The sequence below is a fragment of the Camponotus floridanus genome, unplaced genomic scaffold (assembly GCF_003227725.1).
Source record: "Camponotus floridanus strain SB8 unplaced genomic scaffold, Cflo_v7.5 scaffold5, whole genome shotgun sequence".
NCBI classification, from domain to species: domain Eukaryota; kingdom Metazoa; phylum Arthropoda; class Insecta; order Hymenoptera; family Formicidae; genus Camponotus; species Camponotus floridanus.
In genome coordinates, this window is record NW_020229658.1 from 2,112,130 (window position 1) to 2,137,130 (window position 25,001).

General features: G+C 46.1%; 1 protein-coding gene across 6 annotated transcripts in view; it reads left to right on the forward strand.

Annotated features, from left to right (window-relative positions):
* LOC105255782 (dachshund homolog 2) overlaps positions 1–25,001 on the forward strand; it is a 180,033-nt gene that overhangs the window by 127,427 nt on the left and 27,605 nt on the right. For all 6 annotated transcript variants that reach the window (XM_011265275.3, XM_020028946.2, XM_025412339.1 and 3 more), the window contains one exon: positions 9,035–9,118. In XM_011265275.3, the coding sequence (XP_011263577.1) occupies positions 9,035–9,118 (84 nt within the window). The remainder of the gene's footprint in view (positions 1–9,034; positions 9,119–25,001) is intronic.

Sequence of the window (25,001 nt, forward strand, 5' to 3'; positions counted from 1 at the left end):
CGGCGCTCGATTATCACATGGCCGCCATCTTGCATTTACAATGTCTTGGAATTAAGTAACAAATTTTCATCGCGAGAAAACGATCGAGAAGAGATTCTTCCTGCGGAAAGAAATCTTTGTCTCCGATAATTTGGCATCGACGACGATTATAAACCGAAAATTTACGACGTCTCTTAGACCTGGAGAAGACGAGGTACGGGCCTCCCTCTCTCTCTTTCTCTCTCTTCTTGTTTCTCTTCGCCTAGTCCGACGACTTTGTTTCACCGTGTGGTGAATTTTATCGCTGTCGGTGTTTAAGTGTCATCGCGAGGAGAAGGAGAAGGAAGAGGAGGAGGTCCTCGTGGAAACAGAGAGCGCGACACGTTTCTCCCTCGTCTTCCCTTCTCGGAACCGTCCCGATTCCGCGCGATAACGATCGAAATTAATTACGCTCCCGGTGGCGTAATTTCACTGTAATTCTGGCGTACACGCACGCATCGCGTATTATCGCAATTTTCGTACATATTTCGTAATCAGACGGTCGCACGGGATCGCCGCGCGGCCAGTGATGATCAATTAATTCGCCGCGTTTTCCGCGGAATTAAATTAAAACCGCTTCCGGATCGAGCTCGCAGATAAGATCTCCTGCGAGACAGAAAAAAAATTAATTATAAGGAAAACGTCGCGACGCCAATATCGACGTGCGGCGCGACGCTGACAATAAAACGAAGGCGCGGCGACGACAGCAACGACGACGAGGAAGAAGACGAGGCGAGCCGGACAACAGGACCGAGATAAAAAGGAACTTGACCTACCGCAGTTTTAACTACCGTTCAATTATACAGTTTGCTTTCGGGTCGTTGCGCGGTTGAATAAAGCGTGTAATTTACCGGCAATAAAAGGGCAGTAGTAACGGCCGCGCGTGAGAGAAGTACAAAGAGAGAAGGGAGCATCGGATACGTGTATGTGTTTGTGTCGTTAACGACATCGTTTATTGCCGCGAGGAACGAATATTTTGTTGCAGCTCGACGGCGATGCCGCTTCGATTCGCGACGCGAAGCACGCGAGGGCACCCTTTATTGCCATCAACTTTAGATAAAAGTACGATATAAAAAAAGGAGACAAGACAGAGATGAGGAGGGAATGAGAGAGAGAGAGAGAACTTTTCGAGACCTTTTGAGCGCTTTGAGATTATCGCGACGCGGGAAAATATCGTCGGGCGCCTCTTTTTCCACGCCACGACGTGATAATTGGATTTCGAAACGACGCCTCCCCTCGTCAGCTAATGCGTATAATCGCGGATAACGGGTGCGGTAATCCGCACCTACGACGCTAATTTTCTCGCGCGACATCAGCGAAGGATTAGACGACGAGACGCGAACTTGAACGGTAACGAAACAATAGAGAGAGAGAGAGGAAGAGCGCATGCATTAGCTTGTATCTTCTCCCCCGCATCTCTTTTTTTTACTCACTTACACATTTAATTAAAATTTAATTAGTTTTTTTTTCTACGAGTGCCTTTTTCATCGAGCAATGTATCAGTTTCATCTTTAGCCGTGAGTGCATTTATACTCGAATCGGCTCGCTGACATACATAATTGACTGCGCATCCAAAAGAATATACAACTTCCGACTGTTCATGTTCATAAAGATGGTATCGGCGCGTAGGTGCTGAGCCACTCGTTGATGTCTTATTACATCGGACGGTTATTTACGATCGTACGCCGAAAGAAAGGTAGGACGTGGAACCAAAATGAAGGGACCGCTGACCATCACTAACGAGAACCAAATCCCTTCAATGTCTTTTCATCGCGCGATGCAAACTATGATATATGTGTATCGATTCTTATCATTTTTTCATTTTATTAATTAATCACTGATTGATTCCCATTTTTTAGAGAAAAAAAATACTTTATATTCTTTGGTAGAGTAATCTTACTGCGATATTCTGAATTAATCTTAGGTTATCTGTCTCTCTAAATTAGAATCGTATTTAACATATATGCCGATAAAGAGACGCGGTTTCAAATTAAATGTGCTATCGGATGTCAATAAAATTAATAACGCGAAACTGCGATATAATTTCGATTTACACCTGCGGCGCATGTGTAATGTACGGAGGCACTTTTAACGTCACGTTGAATGTCCGCGCACATTTATATCGACGTTTTAAGCGACGCGTTCGCATCCGAAAGACGTTGCGAAGAATCATCCTCGTGCGTTTGTTTCGTGTCGGGCCAGCCCTGCGCAACCTGTCGAGATAACGAGCGGACAGTTCTCGGCGCGATGCAACGACAATCTTAATGATAATTTTATACCGGGAATTATTGCCCGGTCGTAATAAGCAGATACTCTTCTTCTCTCTCTCTCTCTTTCTCTTTCTCTCATACAAGACGCGCCTCGAAGCGTCGCCGTTTCGCGTCTCCGTCGTGCTCATAATTCGAACGTGTTGCGAAGATGAAGATAGCCGGAGCGAATTCATTAAAACGATTGTTAATTATGGTCTCGAGTGACACGCGGGAGGGCCCGGGGGAAGGAAACAGGGCAGCTGCCTCTCGGAGACGAGGTGGCTCCCGCGATTTTACAACTCGTGCCGTTTCCGGCGCACGCGATGATTGTCGGACGAGCGTGCGTCAAATCAATAAAACACAGGTATTAAGAAGGAGTCATTTCAAGATCCTCGTTTCGCGAGCCTTTCGTATAAATCGATGCGTTGTTATCAGAGGAAATCTGATTAAATTGTAATAATTACGCGATAATTAAGCGGCGCGGAAGAAAGCGAAAGGTGCCCTCGGTAAAGGATATCTTTATAAGTCGTTAAGGAATTATATTATTATTCGATAAACTTTGTATGCGAGAGAAAATCTCTCTCGTTCCCACCGGGGCACCAAAGATTTTACGATCGCGAGCCATTAATGTCTCGCTGTCTATAGCACACACGTATAGTGGACAGACAGTCGTAATAATGATAAAGATCCAGCTACGAGCCAGCCTCTCGTTGTAGGAAAGAGCGAAAGGTGAACGCGAAAACGGTCAGTGGCTTTCGCAATTGCCAGATTGTATTCATCGGAGCGATATGCAAATTTTCTTCACCTTTGATTCCCTCCCAACTTTGTCGATCCGGCTTGAGAATTAATACCGTTTGCGGTTGCCAAAGAATCGAAAGCACATGTATCGAGTGTATTACTTGGGACTCTTTCTAAAGGAATCCTTCATCCATTCTTACTCACGCATACCAAATTATATCCCTGTATAATTTTCAAAGATAAACTACTCATGAAATATTGTCACATGCTAAGTTATTCAAGGGACCAGCTCTTGTTTCAGTTCGTAACTAAACACTCGTTGACATTATCGGTCTAATATCAACACGGTTCTTGGATCGATAAAGTTTGAAGTCCTTGTTCTCGCGTGTAACTCGAATGTGCAATAATTCCAATGGATATCCCGTAGGATCTATCTTCGAAGGAGGGCGAGAACGGGATTATCTCGAAACGCGAAAATGCTCTTCGGCATATCTTCGAGTGAAAGTTTAGCCGGGCAGAACCTTAGGCATCGGGTATGTCGTACTCAAGAGGAGATATCGATTATTGCGCGCATCGGCACGTCTGTAAGAGTTAATGGAAATCATTTAAATTTTTTACATCTTTCATCAGATTTGCACTTTACGTCCTTTTATTTTTATAAAAAATTTATAAAAAATTTTTATAAAAAATAAAATATTTTTATAAAAAATTTATGTCATTAAATTGATTTTTTCGAAATTTAAATAGAATAAGAAAATGTACATTATTAATATTATTTTATTACGTTAGAAATATTTATGTTGAAAATAAGAAAATATTACATTAAATGTATTATTAATATTATTTTATTACGTTAGATTAAAAATCACATGTCAGGGATGTAAAGGAAAAAAGATTTTTTCATTTTCGAAATTATATATAATAGTAAACAAGATAAATTTAATTCCTTCACATATTATAACAAGATAAATTTAATTCCTTCACATATTATATTATCACACGTGTAAGTACGATGCAATAAGTTGACGCATTCTGAGCAAAGTCCTGTGATAAATCAATTTATCAATTATCCCGACTTAAAAAGAAGAAAGATACATTTTAGGATAATCTTTCTTTGAGCAATCCTCGTGGAAGCAATAAATCGTGAAGCAAAACCGATTTGCTCGGCGTTGATTCGCCGTTCGTGCGAAAATAATCGGCGGAGAAGAGGCATCTCTTGATAGGACGAGACAGGAACCTTCGATAATCTGCCAATGAAGCTGCGGGCAAGAAATCCGACGCCACCTACGTTGCACCGGCAGTTTTAGTGCGTATCGAACTCGAAGAGTTAGCTCCGCTGCGATCTAATCCTATTTTCGTTAGATCCGTTAATGGTTAATGGGAGGCAAAGTGGTCAGCGACCGGAACAAGGGCTAAGTCCGTCTTAAATCCCGTAGGAGGAGGGAAACCCTTGTAGCCCTTAGCCAAGGACCGTAATCCGCATGGGATAACTATTGGCTGCGCTGTTGCTTCGTCGAGTCAAACTGTGCCGAGTGCGCGAGAAAGTTTTAATTATTATCGACAACCCGGCATTCTGTGCATTCCGATCGACGAGATACGCTTATTTCGCGGAAATTCGGAAGTCAAATAGTTGCACGCGCATTAATCCAATGGGGGAGCGGCACGTTTTCGCGAATGCATCTATGCGAAATTTAATTAAGCTAATTATAAACGAAAAATCTGAGTAACATTATTCGCGCGAATGATCGTGAAGAGGCTACGAGATACCGTTGGCATCGGCAGACAATTGAAGTTCGGCGGAGGGAATCTCCGGCGAAGGACCCATGCCCGGAGGACAGGACTAATTCGCCGAGTGTATACTTAATCATTATTCGACTGTAATATGTGCAAGGGTAGAAACAACAATATCCTCGTTTCCAGCGGGGTCCGCGGCGAATCTTCTCGTAGGCAAATAGTGCAACATCGGGATTAACGAGGATTAGGGCGCGAAATTTATGAAATTTCTCGAGTCCTTTCGAGAAGTATTATACGATCGAATCGAGATTAAAATGCGCGGGAGAAAAGAAGAGATGTTATCGTGTAAACTTTGTGCGTAACTTTTCGAAGACTCTTCTTGGGCGAAAGGGAGACGCAAGACCCGAGGATATCGCGATGCAAATAAGAGAATACCAGACGCGCGATCCCCGGGGCTGTAAATTACCGAAATAATCCGGCGGTTAATTCCTACCCGCGCTTTATTACCGCTCTTGATCCGTTAAAATTAAATTCATAAATACCCGCCAATCTCGCGCCGGTCTCAAGACCCCCCCCCCCTTTTCCCTCCCCTCGCCGCGCCTCGTCTCCTTCGTTCGCAAAATATTTCGCGTCATTCACCCGTGGAAGGTCGTCGCGCCTACGACGGGTTAGATGTTTCGAGCAGGTCGAAAAGAAAAGGCTGGTGCTTCGTAGACGCTCGTATCCGAAGGAGAGTGAGTTGTATAACACGAAAACTACATTATACTATTCAAACGATTGCAGGCCGCGCCGGGCAAGTTGACATTGTTGTTTCTGAGGGTTGCCCGAGGGCCCTGCGAATATCTTAGCGTCGCGTACAGCTATGTATACGCGAGATATATACACACACATAACATTTGTGTGTGTGTGTGTGCGTGCGTGTATACGTGTGCATACACCGCGTCGTGGTACAAGCCCTCGGGGCTTGTGAACGCTACATCGAAGCCTCTCTCTCTCGTCTTCCTGCGACCGTATATACTAATCAATAACCATGAATCGCTCCGGTAACAGTGCCATGCACGTTCCGTTGCACCGTTATTGTTACTACGCGAGTGCTCGCGCCACCGTGAAAATTATTATCGCCAGCGATCCTAGGTCCGCTCGCGATATCGTCCGCCATCCGGCGAGAAACTCGTAAATCGTGACGAGCGCGGCTCCAGGGAATCTGGCATACGCCAGGTAGCACCGTCGAATGACGGCGGTATAAAAAGTATGCGTACATATGTGCGAGGAGAAAAAATTGGAGCCGGGAAAAATGCGGAAAAAAATTTCGAAATATGAATTATTTACAATAATTTATTTATTTATCTTAAATATTAATTACATTTTTCATTCCCTTCTTCATCTACATCTTTGCATAATTTGAATGTTGATGCACAAGAAGGATGATCCAGCGTCAATTAGCATAGAAATGTAATACTAATGTAAAATATACGCCGCGCGGTCCGTTGGCCGCATATATTTCCCCGTACGTCAGACTCGGAAACGAAATTGACCGACGGACAGTTCCCGTCATTAATTACCATCTATCTGTCGAGGTTAAAGCGGTCTCGCCCGCAGCGGTTGAAGAAGCGCGTACGATCCCAGAAATTCCGCTTCTCAAGCGCGTCCGAATACGGCCGCTAAAATTAAAGATATAATTCTCGGTTTATGAGCCGGGTCGCGATTAGGGCTCGTCTAATTGACATAAGAATGATAGAACGGGGGCTCGGCTTTTATAAGCGGCGCGCGCGGTATCATTTCCTTGCGAGGAAAGCGTAAAGCGCTTTTCACCGCGGCTAATATTAATCCCTGCAATTTTAATGCTCACGACTCCGCAGCCAAATTTCAATAAGGTCGTGCCTCCCCCACGAGTGCCGACCTCGCATAATTGATTCCCAGTTTTTTTTCTCCGTCGCGACAAACTTTTCCAACCGTGAGATTCGTGTCCTGCTTTACGTCATGAAAAGAAAAAATGTAAAAAAATATCCTGCAGATGTCGTAGCGTCTATTTCTTACTAGGAAAAATTAAAATTCAGACTGGTATAATTTTTAAAAAATATATTCCTAGGCAAGTTACATTATACCTATTACAAAAACTGTTAAAAATTGATTAAAGCTTTTCTTCGAATACAGTCTTTTTTAAAGCGTCATCAAAGAAAGAGAGTGCCCCGGACAAGGACGTTCATCGCTGTACAGATTTGAAAGACGTTTTTGCGAGTGGGAGAAAGATAGGCGAGCGCGAGCGGGGTAATCGTTAAAGCATTTCGGAATCAAGTCGATCCGGAATAAGCCTCGGGGTGGATGCAAGGGCTGGTGTTTCGTCGACGACGATCTCTAATAAAGTTCAATTATCCCCGGAAACGTTTGAGAGAGAACGACGACGACGGTGGGGGGGGGAGAGGGGGCAGCAGAATGTAGAAGATATGGGAAAGGGGGTGGGGGATGGGCGCGCAGGGTGCCAGGGCCGTCGAGAGAAAGAGAAACCCGGGAGAGATGATAATCTAAACGATCGCAAAGTGGGCTGCAGAAACGCGCCGAAATTGGCAATAACAGGGTGGCGAGGGGATAACGGGGGCTGAGGAGGGGTGTCGGGGGGGGGGGGGAACACAGTGCGCGGCGTATATACCACGGGGCCCCGGCGCGAACTTCCTATTCTGGTTAGCATTCAAATTGAATCTTCGTGGCGGCCGGTCGTGAAGAGTTACCGCCGTTAATGGACCTCGCAAACGCTCTCAAATTGCTGGCAGACTGCTGAGACGACGCAGCCCTACCCTAATCTACCGGCTTGATTCTCCGTCAGATCTCTCTCTCTCTCTCTCTCTCTTTCTGGTCTGTGAACGTATGTCGCGAAACTTTTTGGGTTCACGACGTGAACCCGGGTCGGAAAATAATTGTTGCTAATGCGACGATATAGCGTGTGTATATCAGCCTGCGAAAGAGTCTTTTAAAAGCTTACGAAATGCGATAAGCGGATTAAAACGTTGTTTCGGATTTTATTAAACTTTCTCGATGAAAACGTCACGCGTGAAAAATAGATGGATCGATGTTACATTTATTCCTTGAAAGTTTCTTTCCTTGTAATTGTAATTTTAATATATTCAATTTTATCCATTTAACTTTAATTTATAGCAATATCTCTTGTCAACTACACGACGAAAGATCGGTGAATCATTCGATCGATTGCGAGCTGATATGCATTACGAGTTACGTGGCTCATTGCCCACGATGTAATTTGAAAAGCGAGCCAGCCAAAAGGAAAAGAGAAAGAGATAGAGAGAAGGAGCAGCCCCTTTTGCCGCGTTACTTTTCTTTCGTTCAACCGAATTAGCTCGCTTGATTTAAAGCCCGGAAACGTTTTATCGTGTTACTGTCTGAAAAGTGATTTCGCGCACCCTCCAGCATCGAGAATACGTATAATTTTTCCGAGAGGCGTCGTTTATATACATTCGCGTACTCTCTAATTTTCTCATTTATATGCTTACGCTGACGTTTCAACGCGTCAGTTTCCCCGCAAGAATGAATATTGGTCACCATGTTGCCTCGTGATAGCGCACAGGTTTCTTAGTGCCGTTCAACGAGTTTCTGGACTCGTCCTAACGACCCTCTAGCAGAGATTCGAAATGGCTAATTTAGCGCGGTGGCTCCCACGGGAACAGGGGAGTTCTCAAGTCGGAGAGCCAGAGAAGGGAGAGGGACGGGGGAGAGACGAGTAGTAATACGCGAGACGAGAAACATGGACTAAGCGGGTGGAGATTGAAGAAGCAGGGGGGGCGGGATAGAGAGACGGGATCTCCATGTCTTAATATAATTCTATTAGAGGTAACTATGCGAGCTCTGGTCTGCCCATCGCCATTGGATTTAATCACGAACTCAGCCAACCGTGCGATATCCTCCCCCCGTAGCACCTCTCGGACGATGATTGAAGAGTGAGGAGGAGAAAGAGGGAAACGAGAGATGGGTAGAGAGGACACTTTTACTGTAAACTAACCGCTGGCTGATCTTGAAATCCTTCGCGTTTTCGAAATTTACGGCCAGAAACTCAGTCTCCTTGACGAACTCTCAAATAGATGAGACCATTTCTAGTAATTATTCATGGAGGGTGGAGACACTCGGTCGTCTTGAGCGTATTCTCGCGCAAACTAGGTAACCGAGCGATTAAAACTAACGATAGGGAGAGAGAGCGAGGAGTCGAATCGAACGAGAAGTCGCCCTTCTCGTAAGACGGAGCGCGTAAAAACGTTAAATAAATTTCCATCATCTTGCGTGTGTTACAGCCGAGCTGAAAATGGACGTTCTACGGGAGCGGGAGGTCAAGGACAGCCTGGAGCGGCAGTTGCAAGACGAGCAGAAGGTGCGAGGTGAGTACAGAAGCCGATTTTACTTGCTCGAAATCGCGAGAGGTGTGCCTTTACAAAGTTGCACCGGGTTTACCGAGGTGCCACCTAACTCGTCCGCCTCTTTCGCATTTACAGCTTTGAGAAAATTGACTTGGCAAACACACACATACACACTAATGGGTAGGTCGTGCTCGATTCGCGACACACGATAATCTTGCAGGCGTGCATCGAGAGCCTCGAGCGGGTTTTCGAAGCGAAGCTTATACTCGTCGATAAATCAAAAAGCCGTAGAGAACCTCGTATTCGTCCGTCGATTCCGCGTCTATCGTATTAATCTACGTTGGGGGTCTTGGACTTAAATCCCGTAACGTTCCCTTAGATTCGCGTCTCAACGTCTTTTAGTCTAATGGAAGGAAAGCGAGATGGATCAAAGACCGCGATCGCCTAATCGAGCTCGTATCAAACTAGAATAGTTACTGATGCGTAATCCATTTCTCTTTAATCAGCCATTTGATCCTATGATTTATTATATCACCTATCCTCGATCTTTTTCTAAATATTATCTAATAGGATTTTCCCGATATATAAAGTCTCCTTTGTTTATTTTATATAATTCCATAACATAATTTTGAACAATCAATGAACATTTTGTGAATGCTATTCAAAATTTCGTGTTATATCGCGTACAATAAAATATCAAACAATGAGAAGAATGTACGTATGATTCTTAATTTAATGCATTATTTGTAATCTATCAAATAAATTCAAATTTTGCGTAAATCACAAGTTAACAAAAGAGAATGCGCGTTGTATTATAAATGTATCAACTCTTTAATCGAAAATATCAATCGCTCGTTTTATTTATATTTACTGCAGTTTTCCGCGAACGCATTAAGTGCGGATTGAATCCGCCTTGATGAACGCGAACGTCCGCATCCGGGGATCAGAACTGGATCTTTGGTTCCCGCTCGCAGATATAATATCGCGGATTTTCGAGGCTCGACAATATATGTCGACGTCTCGTCTGACGTGACAACAATGCGAGACTCGATAAATATGTAAAAGTCGGGAAGAACGCTCACGCCATATTCGTGGCTTTACGAAACGCGACGTGCTATTCTATTCAAAAATAATGAGTGAAATGGTCTCTCGGTAAAAGCCTCGGAAAAATTACGCGATTAAAATATTCTTCAGCGAGATAATACGCGCGCGATAATAAAATTCAATAGTCACGAAAAGACATGGTAAACGAAAACGTTGGATTATTTCTTCGATATTGTTACTCGAAATGATTCGCGGGGGCTGAAATTTTCGATAAACACGAGACGAACGTATAGACCGCGAGTGAGTTTCGGTCGATTCTCAGGAAAAACGACTCGGCGAGGCCAGGCCCTCGCGGTAACACGAGCCTGTGACAACAGCAGTCCATTAGTCAACCAGCTCGGTGTCAATACATGAATATGACAGCCAGTCTCACGGAATATCCTATCCATCCTCTTTGTCTCTCTCTCTCTTTCTCTCCCTCATCTTCTTTCCCCTATTGCTTCGTCCTTCCGACCGTAACGTCAAGCGAAACCATTACTCGCCCTATGATATCGTAAATATAGTAAATAGTCTGCCCGCATTGTGCGCCCTATCGATAACTTTATCCGTGCGAGCGATGTATGCGTTCTCGGCGCATGTTTCGCACGCGTACGACATTACGTTATCACTTGAACGGCGATGTTGAGATCCTGTATCGTCGTTGATTTATACTTTTAGAGTATCTTTAGGACGGACGAAACTCAAAATGGTTGCCAAGTGTTTCCCACTTGCATCTCTTCGTATTTGCGCGCCTTGGATGAATATATCATCCAAGGTAATGTATCAATTCCGCGTCGGAAATACCGTGGAATTCCTGTAAAAAATAATAGTTCGTTAAGAAGCCCCCGGTGTAATTTCGTCTCAGTTGAGGGCGGATCTCGCGATACATAATTTCGTGCGTAGCCGGCTCGCAGGATTCTAAGATGATTGATGACCGGCCAGTCCCACGGATATTTACGCAGGCACTTGGTAAGACTTCCTCCTCTCATTCGACTAATGACCGCCTTGTAAGAGATACCGTGTCAACCTTTGCCGGCTGGCGACGAGGACGACGACGACGACGACCTCGGGGCGCTTTAACGAGGGCGTATCCGTCGGCAGTTTTTCCGATCGAGTACTTCGCGTTACACACCCCTTTTTCCCCCGCGAAATGACGCACACGTGCGCGAAGCCATCCGACCTGGAATTTAAAATATCAAGAAAACAGCCCACGCGTTCAGATCGATTGTAAAGTCCGAGTAACAGTAATAATAGCAACATTTAACGTGTTTAAAAGTACGCGCAGCAAAGTGTAAATGCTAATTAAGAATGCAATGTCGATTCGGAAAGGAATTTCGTTCCTCGGGGGTGAATGTCTCGTCAATTACGTCGTTTCTCGTTACACGATATCATTAGGAGAGACGCGAGTGTCAACGACGTCGACGAAGGCTCGCTTTATGCGCGATTCTACGGGCAATTTGTGCTCCCGGAATCGAAATCGTACGCGATACGACGACTACGTGTCAAGAGGGAAGCAACGTTATTAGCCCGTTTAAAGCCCCGCTTGGCATTTCGGTAAAGGTTGAAATCTTCGACCTCCTGCCGGGTGGGTGGATGGGTGGGTTCGTATTATCTTAGCAGGGGCTGCGAGAAATCCGGCTTCCTTTGCCTCGGTGGTATCACGACGGCAAGGGAAGTTGTCAGAGTTGAATGCGCGACTTTGTCGAGACGGCGAACAATGAGATGACCTTTCGCAGCTGGCGAATACGCAGCAGCCTCGTAATTCTGGTCACAAAAGACCAACGACCTCTCCTTGATTGTTCGTTGAATATAATCCCCCGAAGAAATAATGATAGAATAATGATAGAATAAATCGCATTTCAATTTCTGGCTGTTTAATGAAGTCTGATTCATGACGGAAACGCGACCGCTCACTTTGTTTACTTTTGCCATAAACGTCAAACGATTATGGAATGATGTCATTGTTTTGCTTTTTTCTGTAATTGGATTATGAGAAGGAACCATCAATGCTTATGGGACTCTCCCATGTTTTTTTCCGGCGCTTACGCAAACGTGAACGATCGCATTTAGACTTTCGAGTCATTATGAGATCGGGAAAAGTGTACGCGACTGGTACTCGCCCGTTCGCGGACGCTAATATTAATATTAGTATCGAAACTTTACGCGCGAACGATGAAAGAATAACAAACATGATGTGAAGAAACGCTTCTGGATTCGATCTTCTGGCGGATATTCTGGCCGTCCCGTCGTAACCCCGGATAAACGAACGAACGAACGACATTTTCGCGCAAAAGCAAAAAGCTTCCGACACGCGTAAACCTTTGGAACCGCGGAAGCCTGGGAACCGAAGCCGCCTTTACCGCCGGTTTACACGGAGCTGCGGCCTCCCTGTAATTAGCCGAGTCGTTTGTCGTCGAGAAGAACACCCCTTTCAAGCCCCTCACACCCCCTCGTGCCTATCTCACCGGGCGCCTCTTGTAACAATCTATGAGAGGTGCGTTGTTCGTTGTTAGCTACTTCAAGTTGTGCCGTGAGATAAAAGAAGCTCCACGTGACAGTTATTCGATCAATCACGTGGCGGTACCAAGTCATACTTACTGCATCGATCGTTGCGATTAAATAAGAAACGAACCGCGAACAATTTATTACGGACAAATGGAAGGATCTTGGACGGAAATATCTCGACAGTATAATATCTTCGCGAGATAGTTATCCCTAATGACAAACATTACGCTCAATCGTATCCGGTTACGGTTATGGGACACGCTCGATCGAACGACGCGTCGTTTTAATGCGGAATTAATCTCTTCGGTGAAAAAAAAAGCAACTGTAACGACCTGCCGACGTGTTATCTCCCGCGTCGTACCAACGACAAACGGAATTGAAACTGCACAATCAACTCGCCGAGATTTATATACGACTCTCCCCTCGAATTAGCCGGGCCGTAATGCTGGGATCGGGTGTCGGTGTAATTGGGACCCGAGGGACTTTCCCGCGCTTCAACCCCTGCTCGGCCGCGCCGCCCACCCGCCAGCGTCATCCCTCTCTCGAGTTGTGCCTCTGGATACCTCTCGTTCGTTCACCGTTTTGCGCCGGACGACGAAGTCGCCTACGGAATCGACAAAGAGAATGACTAAGAATGATTTCACGCTAGGCGATTGCGAAATATCGGGGGATGAGGACCGTGAAAAGTAGGTCGGCGCACGGTCGATTGGCTCGTCGTAAATAAAATTACGAGAATGCCGGGTCACTGGCATCGCCGCGTCGACATTGTTCGAGGTATTAATTGTCTCTTCTCGGGGGAAAAATTCACGAGGAGACCCCAAACGACGTGCCTTCAAAAAAATCGACGATATTCGGATCTATTCCTATTCCGTCATGAATCGAAGACTAATTCTCAGAAGACGATCGACAATCTCAGATCGACGACAGTGACGCCCACGAGGACAATGTTGATGGCAACGATGCCCTCGTGCGTAACGGTAGCTGATTCGCTTTGAAGTGAACGTTTACAGCCATCGATAGAACCCTCTTCGATGCTGTAGCCACGTAAAACCAGAGTAGAGGATGCAACGATGCTCACCCCCGTCGGCCGACGCTCGTGTGACGCGCATGTACGCACGCACACAAATTCACACACGCGGAAACGTGCCAATGACCACTTTACCCTTTCGCCTGCGAAGGAAACGCCTCATCTTTCTCAGCGCGAGTATTCTGATTCATTGAATCCTGCCGAGCGCGATGTCGATCCTGTTCACTGCGCACCGAACGAAGTCACCGCAGTGGACAAACATTAGGAGACTCGCGCGGATACCGGAAGTTGGAGGGTATTAGCCCGTCAAGTGGAACGCGTTGCCATTGCCGGCAAAATGAGCACGTGGAACGTGTCGAGCGAGGCGAAACGGACGACGAGGCGAAGCTCGCCGCTCGAAAAAGGTCCAACTTTCGAACGGCGACGACGGTACCAAAAATAACGACGACGACGAGATGGTGCTCGTCGTGCCCCGTTCGTTCCCGAATGCCCCGCGCGGCCGTTTTTGTCGCATAATTCTCTGTGTACTCCCGTTTCAAATAATGACACGGCAAGAGCGTATCTAATGCACTGTGACAAAGAATTCAAAGAGAGCGCAGAGGAAAGGTTTCACCCCGATCCGACGACGGAAGAGAGAGAGAGGGGGGGGAAGGGGAGATGTGCGAGGCGAGAGAGGCGCACAGAGAGAGAGAGAGAGAGAGAGAGAGGGAGAAAGGGAGAGAGGGAGGGAAAGAGAAAGACCGGGCAAAGGGTTCGACCGCGCTCATCGGCTTACCCCCTTTGTGGCAGTTTAGCGTTTCATGTCGTATTCCGACTCATTGGAAATTGAGGAATACAGAAGAGGCGCAAAAGGGATACGGCTTTGAGATAAAAAGAACGTTGGGCGGCGACGGTGCGCCAGCCAGCGGCGAGTACTGTATAACGCTACCCCGCGAAAATAAACCCTTCCCTCGCCTCTTGCTCGTCCGATCCACCCCCGTCGACAACGTGAGGCAGGAACCAGGCGCGGGGATTACGTGGCTACGTCAAAGGTGTCGCCGTACTGGACCACCTCCGCGTTCATCTCGCAGATTCAACGAAGCGATCATCGGAAAGTCCAGAATCTAGAAAAGAGGGGAGACTTTTCTCTAAAACTCGCCAATCTGTCAATCGAACGTGCTTACTTTAAGAAGCTTTATCATAGTTTAATTTCTCGATTCCAGAGCAGGCTTCTTAAAGCACGATCGGTATTCCGGATAGCCATTCGAGCGGTCAGTGTTCGTCTCGCCAATCAAGGTGACCAAGCTCGAGCTTCGGTCTTTCCTCGCACAACTCGACGAGGTTACCCTGTGTCCCAGGACCATCGAGCTGCACCGGAGTCGAGGAGTTGATGGTAACGGCTACGTCCGCTAAGCGAGAGGGAGAGGGGTTGGTAGGTGCCGCGGTCACTTTGTGAACTAACCTGGCTTTGCCCGCTGTTTAATTAAGTCTCGCCTAGACTACTCGCCCTCTCCCGTCCGTTCCCGTTTTCCGCCGCACCGGTAGGAATATCCCCCTCTTCCTCACCCCTTGAATTCGCTCTCTCGACCCTCCGTCCGACCAGCCACGACACTCGCTTTGCCCGGCCACGACCTCGTGAATATGACACTGCTCTCTCGGACACGCAGAGCGGGAGGGCGAGAAAGAGAAAGAGAGTGAGAAAAAAAATTAAATCGCACCCACTGTTACGACGCGACCAAAGGGTAACCGAAACCGCCCTTCCGTCGTCTTCCTTTCGGTCCTTCCCTCGCGCGGGCAAAGGGCAGGGCAAGCCGGGAAAGGGTGTCGAGATCCGTTAATAACTACGAATCCGAGAGATGAAAGCGACTCTGTCGGGCGACGTACAACGAGGAATAATGAAATTTCGTTTCACGGAAAAGCGCGATCAAATTGATTACCTCATCTTCGGAGCCATAATTCGACGTAAGATTCGAGATTCCATCGTGGAAAAATATGTTGCTGCGATCTGTCTGGAACCGCAACAGTATGAAAATCCAACGGGGTGCGGCTATATAGATCCCCCTTCTTTCGCATTTTTTTTTCCTCTCCGCCTGCGGGGCCCGGAGGCACGCGCGTATGAATTCGCTCGCGCGTAACAGTGAGCTTCCGTAATATAATTGTTAATGCGCTGATGGACCTCGGGCGGCGTTTATACATCGCGCACACCGATGGGATGCGATGCGATGCGATGCGATGCGATGCGATGCGGCGCGCTGGACGCGTCGTCGTCATGGGTGCCAGCCCTCCTTACCGTAAAAATAGACGCACGGCATCAGCATCAGCATCAGCAGCTGCAGCAGCAGTAGCAGCAGCAGCAGCAGCAGCCATTACGGCACGCCTCGCTCGCCACCTCGCATTACGGATGATCACTGATCGCGAAGCGGAGAGGAACGCTCTTTAAAGAAGTACACGCGGCGCGCGCGACACACAAAGGGGTTCGTTCGCTCGCGAAGAGGAATCGTTATCCGACAGCATTTGCGTCAGACTTTTTCCTCTTTCACCCTGGGATATCTTCGCGCTGTACTAAAGATAACGCGACAATCACGCGTGTATCGTGCGCGTCAGAAATACACAAAGGGGTACCTCTCTTCCGCGGCATCGAACCACCCTCCCTCGTCTATGCGTTCTCCTTTCCACTCTCCTCGCTTCAGCAGATCATTTCGATACATGCGCAGTTGATCTGATCTCGGTTATGATGGAAAGATAATTATTAGAGAAATGTCATGTGAAATTAATTCATTCGTTCATTTTCCTTTAACGAGTCGGTGAACTTGTCTCGTAATTCGTCCCTCTTCTACAGCATTTCATAGAAGGCAAATTAAGCACAGTGAATTCCGAGTGTGCTTCCGAACGCAAGTCGGGGCCGATGATACTTGGCCGCTTGCGAGGGCGAAGCTGACACGCCGGAGGGATGAATTTCTCGGTTACCTGGGCAAGTGTGCGCGATGCGTAATATTCCCGGCAGGCGGACGGGAAAAAAAAAAATATATATATATATATATATATATATATATATATATATACCGCGTACGCGCGAGACGATGAAAGAAAGAAATAAAACGCGAGAGCTTATTTACGCGAGCGAGCGCTCCGCCGGGAAATAGGCGGGGGGTCCGGCTTTTCTCGCGGATTTGTGTGCACATACATATGCGTAGCTCGTATAGCACTCGCATATATATAGATATATAATGTATATATATATATAAATATACACACACGTGTATATACGTGTATGGCCGCTCTTTTATTCCAACGCGAGATGGAAGCACGCGATTTTCCGTTACGAGCGTTGCGCTCGGAAACGATTTAGCGCTTGGAGATAAAACCGCCGTGATTATTCTACTCGAGTCACGTTATGCAACGAGAAGTTGAAAATCGGTATATGAGATAATGCCGCGGATAATGCCGAGTTAATGGCACGTTAGTGGCGACTCGGAGCCCGCTGATTAATCAACGCTGCGCGCAATTTTTAGCACCTCGACAGTGGCACGAAGACGTCTATATCGCATCGTTAATTTCGCGAATGCTAAAGAATATTGTTCTCTCTCTTGCAAGCGCTTTCGTCAATTTTCCATCCGAAAAAATGGACGCGGATTCTAAAACGTTGGCGATTTAAATGCCTCGGCTAAAGTCACTAGATGCACAGAAAAAAAGGACATTCTTGGTTTGAAAATATATTTAGTTTTAACATGGAAATCTTGAAATGAGATTATATTGCGTTAATTAAAGAAAAATATAATTGCTTGAATAATTGCTTACTCGAATGAAGCCATTTTATATAGTTCAATCGAGAAAAATATATTCTTATGATTTAAGATTTAATTTTTTTGAATGGAAAAGATGTTCGATAGAAAGTAACATTTAAATCAAAGATTATAATTTTCTTAAAGTAGAATTAAATAATTATATATTCTTGAGGTGACAATATTAAAATAAAACTATAATATTGTTAAAATTTAAAATTATTAAATTCTTCTAAGAAGATTATAAATTGTTGCGTATACGTTACGAAACAATGAACGCGTTAGTTTAAGTATATAAGTTTTGATTTGACACTTGTTTTTTTTCTGTGTGTATAAAATACCGCAATCATCCGCCATTTTCGCTCCAATAAGCGGCTCATTCAAATTATATATTTACATAAACTCTTAATGACAATGTACTTTTGCCAGTTAATTTCAGCCATTGTTCGCTTTTTTCGTTGTTATTTTCGTTTTTGGAGATGCGAAATAAACAAAAATCTTTTTCGTTTTGATTCCTATAGCCTTTTACACAGCAACGTCACGAATGCTTCTCAGATTTTACATACAAGTTAGAAAAATGCACTTAAAGTGTACATACATACGACCTAACAAAAGTGTGCACTTTTCGACGTCATTTTGGCTCCAAATGCTTATACATCGAGTCTTATGGCTTGCGATACTTTGTATATCTAGTGACTTTAGCCTCCGGTGCGACCTCCGGGCGCAAGGTACGAAGGGTTCGACAAGTGCATGAATTAATACACGGAGGGTACGCCGCGATAAGCATTCCCGCGGATACTTTACGCGGTTGGCATTTGGAGCATCGGTCTCGCGCGCGCACAAAGGCTCGAAAATGTCTAGGATGCCTGGGATCGCCGTCGCGCGAAAAGTCGCCGAGGGACACGGGCGGAACGAAAGACAAAGAGGGGGAGGTGTGCGATGCACCTAATCATATTTCACAATAACGCGCCGCGTCGACGAGCTATAATAAACAAAGCGGGCGTAAGAAACACCCGTGTACACAGATGCGCAGCGCGTATCGTACACACACGAGGAGGGGAGGGGAGGGTGTAAACCCGACGTTGGCATAAATTCGGGCGCACATATACGCCAAGATGGAGCATTCGTATAGAGCGCGCGTTTACATAGGCTCGCTCTCGTGCGAGGAGACGACGGCGCGAGAAATTTCGTCGCTACGGAATTTAGATGAAATTGCGCGAATTACTTGGGAGCCCGGGCGTACACATATTTATGCTCGCGCACACGAGAGGATACACGCCATATATGCGCGCGCGCGAATACACGATGATGCTCTCACGTCGTCGTCGATTCCGCGCGGATGGCGAACGTGCGATTATGTACCTGTGTATGTGTGCGAGGGTGTGGGTGTATTCTTGCACGAGAATTCAGAGCGTCTCGTCTTGCCGTGCTCGCAAGCGCCCCCGGAGGGTGGAATGCGCGAGCGACGAAAGAAAACGATATTTCGCGACAATGACACACGGGGGTTGATTGCGCAAAACGCACCGGCGAACGTCATCCATCGCAGATTTTTCGCAATCTCTTGCGAAATTCGGGAATTATCGGTTATCGGAAAAACTCCTCCTTTCGCGGCGATTAAAAAAAAAAAATTGCGCGAACGAATATCAATATACCGGCAGGAAAATCTATCCTTGCGCGGAATAAGATTATTATACGCGATATAACGGTAGCTTTGAGTCTCTAATGTAATTCATAACGAAATATGGTAGGAAAAAAATAATGTAACGCTCGCGCGTTTGTCTTTTTTTTTTCCTTTTCGCGAGCATAACCGACTTTGGCTCGCCCGTCGACCGTGCGACCGTTAATGGAGATGTAATATTTAAATGCGCGACCGGCCGGCGTTGCGTAATGAAATTATTAATAATAACGATCGCACGCGCGCGCGCGCGCGCGCGCACGCTGCGGTTCTCGTAGTTTCAACTGGTTATTAGATTTTAATCGCACTCTCTCTCTCTCGCACACCGCGCCGCGCATAGAGCAAGAGAGCAAGTTCGAGTTCAGGATTCCCCGGGACGGGATTTTTTTTTCCGGGTGTGTCGGCGGAGGCTAACCCGCTATTTAAAAGTGATTTTCCCCCATGAGAACGGAACCTCGAATTATGCGAAATTACCCGCTGGAAGGTGTAAATAAATAAATGTCCGTACACGTAACTGCTAACCGGTTATTACGCGTCGCCCAGCTCGGCGACACCGATCCCGACACCCTCGCTCGTCTCTCCCTGGAGCGCCCCCCCCCCCCTTTACTCATCAGTACACCGTGGATATGTCGATGCGGGGGATCACGCTAAGCTCAATTCTCCGGACATTATCATTCTCGCGCCTAACCACTCGATGAGTCCATTAACAACTACAGTTATCGTTACGCGTGGCGCGAATCGCGTTATCGGATCCCTCGATGACTTTCGCGACCCAATGTACATTAAAATGTCGCGTGATTGCGATCTCCTCTCGGGGTGCTTTTCGACAGAAGCGCCGGCTACAAATTTGGTTTATCTCGTCGTTCAAAATTTATCGAAAAAGAAAAAAAATACACAACATCTGTATCTAGTTATATCTTACGGAGAAGAGTCGGGTCGTGAGGGCTAAAATCTCCGAATCACGAAAAGGAGGCGCGCTCGCGTATGAAAGACGACGAATCCCCGCGCAACCCCCATAATACGAGTCGTCGTAAAGTAGCATTCTCCTGTAAGTCCTTCTGTCGGTCGATCTGACTACCATCTACGGCTTTCTATTATGCATGCGTCCCTTATTGGCAGTAAACGCGGGTTCACCCTCGTTGTCGTCGCACTCGCGCTACCCGCTCTCCCCGGTATTCGGAATTACGGTCGTAAGCATATTTCTAATTATAACATCGCGAGGAAAGACCGCCAGCACCGCTACCACGGACAGACGGAGAATTCCATAAATTATGTAGGAGCCGAGACTAACGCCCGGGCATTTTGCCCGGCGGTAAGAACCACCCTACTTTCTTGCCAAGGGACGCGCTGATGAACGAGGGGTGGGCGTCCGCGACGCGGAAGTACAGCCCTTTTAAAGCGATTTATAGGTAGTAACACCGCTACCAATAGTTAACGGTATTCCCGCGGAAAAAACGGAGAAAAAAGAAGAGAAAGATTAAACGTTTCAGAGTAAAGATTAAAAAGTAACGCGCTCGGTAACATATATCTCACACGAGCTATCTTGTGAAAGCGGATTTAATTAAAAAAGTACAAGCGGATTTAATTAAAAAGAAATGTTGTTAAACAAACGATAGAAAAATCGCCGGGCGCGCTAAAAGCGAGTATGTAAGCAGCGTAATAAACGAAAAAATGTGAATTGAAAAGCACGCGCGTACGTATTCATGGCGACGTTAAATGAACATTGTGGCGCGATCGAGCGGAAAGTTGATTCGAGTGGCTGTTATTAATGTCGCAGCACGCTCGCCTCGCTTAATTCGATAACGTGCGGTGCCTTTAAATTTTGATTCGTCATAACGAGAATTAACGTCCCCGTTAAATACGTTCGTCATCCGCGCATGTCAATTCGCGATGCGCGCGCGCGATCCGCTTTATCCGCGAACCGCTACCAATTTGGCATCGAGAATGGTCCATAGTCATTAATGGTCGTGTGCGTTAACGATTATGTTTTCGGCTGTAATCATCGGATCGATTGTACCGGTTGTAATAAAGCGCGATAGAGAAAGAGAGAGAGAGACAGAGAGAGAGAGAGAGAACGTTTCGCGAGCGTGTCGATGACAATGATGATGGCACGATGGTAATTGCTGGAAAGCGTAACTTTTGTGGTCATCGATGATCCCGTTTGACGCTCGGACTTTTCGCGACCATCATTTTCGACCAAGCCTGGATCAACGTTATTATTACGCATCTTTATTATCCGGTATCTTTATGGGATGTACATGAATATTTTTGTTGGCGTATAATTTATCTGTGACGTTACGTCTAATGATTATCCTACTGACGTATCGATAAAGATACGCGGCTCTCAAACCAACGAAATGAACGGCATCTTAGAAGCTCTGATCTCATAATCTATTTGGAATTTGGGCAGGAGGCTTCTTCTCGAGAGTCTCGCTTTATCGACGCGCCCGATTTCGCGATTACGGCATTCGAGCAATTCGCACGCTCGAGCGAAGAAGTAAGATAAGGGGAAGGGGGTGGAGCCGAGGGAAAATCGCGGAGGTCGGGAAACAAGCGGGGGATGGGAGAGACGAGACGAGGGCAAGACGGCGAGCTAAGACGTTCGCGGTTTCGCGCAAGAGGCCGACGGGGGTCCTTCGCCGTAATTACGTTAACCGCAACCGCCAAACACCGGCACGAGGGGGTCCCAAAGTGCCCTAACCCGCTCGAACCTACTTCGTCTACCCTTACGATCGTTCACTTTCGAATTACAGACGCGCATGGCTACCGGAATCGCGAGCGGGACTGCAATTTGTTCGCAATATTCCATATTAATAGCTCGATTTTTCTATAAACGACAAACAAATATAATTCACGAGTGTAAATTACGCCGATTGAGAGAGATTTGAGGGCAGCATCGGACTTTGATCGACGCGTTTTCCGCGATAATGGACGACCGGACGCGAAAACAAGAGCAAATACGCGCGTTTACAAGCATCGGTCTATTGACTATTTCAAGAGGGTTGCGGACAGACCGCCGAGAGCGAACCCTTTACTTACCGCCGCCACTATTCGCCGGAAACACATCTCTACGCGCGCATTGAATTAGTAATGGCGGAGGTCTTGGAGCCGAAGGGACTTGTGTATGTGTAAGCTGTAATTGCATTAATCGCGGTGATATTTTGGGCTCAGGTGCCTTCGCGCCCGCTACGGCTCGTTAATAGCTGCCATTATCGTTTCTGCTCCTGACGTAGGACGAACTGCTGCTGCACCCGAAACTCCGCCTGTCCCAAACTTTCGAGATGAACGCCCGTGAATTGCTTTGACGGTTACACTCCTCCTTGTCGAAGCCATACCTCGTCGGAGACGAGCCTTCCTGCAGATCACGTAATGTTTGTACTAGAGAGAAAGAGAAAATTTAATATCGGTGGAAAGGATTTATTTCCCTCGTCACGTTGAAGTGGTTTATAATTTACGCATATAATTATAATATTAAAATAATTTGACATCTGTCAAACTCGATCAGCAGATTATTACAACATATTGCGAGAGAAGAGATTCGTCGATCGAATCGACGGTGGCTCTCGTTCCCGGGAAGCGGAGGAGACGCTTTCGTGCCGCGAATCACGAAACGATATTATCTCGCCCTCGATCGTCGGCGACGTGTCCACTCGCTTTCGGGAACGATCGACGGGGAAACGAGAGTGGAGAACCGGAGAGAATACGCTCGCATGTGTGTGACTATATGTGTATATACATGCGTACGAGAGAGAGAGAAGGAGAGAGAGGACAGGTTACGACGAAACATTAATCTCTCGCGGTGGCAATATCGGGCCGATGATATTCGAGGCACGAGTATTATACGAGGCGGTGTCATTAGTTCGCGGTGTGTGCGTGTGGCCGAGGTATAGGGAAAGAGAGAGATAGCGCGGCGCCAACCGGGCGTTTGCGAAGGTGGCACGGTCGCTGTACGTGTGCGCGTGTACGAGAGTACATGTGCCCGATGCTGGACGGTAGTATCGATATGCAGGACCGTGATAATCGATTGCCGCATTCCTCGAGACGGAGCGACGTTGCGCGCTTTGAATACGGCCAGAGGGGCCTCTCCCGATCTCGTGCACGACGCATACGAAGCGCTAGATACGCCTCTCTGTCCGTGTATACCCTCTTCTCTGCCACTGCATCTCTCCCCGTGTCCCTCTCTATCCGTCACGTTGCCGTTCGCACGTGTGAGCGATCCAGCACCCACGCGAGATCCGTCTCTCCTCGCGCTTTTCCTCGTCTTCCTTTCCGGCCTCCTCGCCCTCGCTCGAGGCCGATTTCCAAAATTGCCTTCTCATCCTCGCCTCTTCGCGAATTCATCATCACGAGCCACTCGATATCCATGCGCCAACGAATGTCAGGAATTCGCTGGGTTTTTATTCATCCGGCAGCTGCGTTTCATATACAAATTTGCCTCGTAAGAAGCTCCATCATGTTGTTGAATATAATGTAATCGTTAATTCCTCGCTTTAGATTCTTTTTGCGAAAGATGATGCACGATGATGACGCGTCATCACGCGTATTCAGCCAACAGCTGTCATTTCGCGATCCTGTAGTCACCGCAGGAAGGGTCCTGGGGCCCTCTCTTCTCTCATCCTCCCTCTCTCGCTCTGTACATTTGCGCTCACTTGCCGCCCTATAACACTCTACACCCTTGCGCACCTCCCTTCCTCTATCTCTCTGTCTCTCTCACGGCTCGGTTATTGTTCACGTTAATTGATGCGTTATGTTTGATGCCGTTGTGATAGCCATTGTACGCGGGGTGTCCACTGATAACTGAGTTACTGACTGCGGCGGCCGGAGTGCACTCAAACCTAATTATCTCGGCCCAACTGCGACTGGCGCATTGCGTTGCTGCCGCCGTTCGTCCCCGATTCTCATGCGCGAGCGTTTCCGTCATGTCGATGACTCGCCTCGTTGAAAATCTTGCATTGACGCATTCTTTGCGTCGCAAAATTCGAACGATAACTATGAGCACGAGAAATGATAAAAATCAATCTTAAAGCAAACCTGACTGACAAAATTACACAGTAAAAATCTGTGTCCATATAAATTATCCGTTAAAATTTTCTTGTGTTATCACGTTTTGATTAATACTTTAATGTAAAATTAACATACAACCTATATGTTATATTATTTTTATAATGTTGTCATGTGTTACATTTATGTCAACTTTATAATTATAATACTTTGTATATGTCTCTTAGAATGGAATGTTATTTTGAGTATTTTAAACATAATCATTTTAAACAATTATTATGTCTCAAAGTCAGTTTAACATTCTAAGAAAAGTTAAAGCGAATCTTGAAATAATTTTAAACTTTGACATAAATAATCAAATTTACTAAAATCAAATGTTTCTGTTCTAAATGATTTAAGTTGAAATAATTACTATTATATGTTAATGTCCTCAACATTTCTTACGAGTTATTGTAGCTATTTTTTCATATAATTTTTAATTAATTTGTATGTTAATTTTACATTACACTTAAAATCACAATTACAAAAATAAATGTTAAGTATTGTGTCAATTATTTAACATTTTTAGTTTGCCAATAAGTAACATACGACGAATGAGTTATTTTAACTTAAAATTTAGAGTGGACTTTCTGGGACATGTGAAAAATGTTATAATTAACATTTTATTTTTTTCTGTGTAATGATACTCTCTCTCTATTGAATATCATTAAAAGAACATTTTACCGATTGCAATTAAAATTCGCATCTAGGAATATATTAAATATTGAAATCTTGCATATCGAGAGAGAACTTTTTATATACCGGAAGTTAAATTATAAATAGTGCGGGGGAGGAACCGAGGCGCTCGCCCGA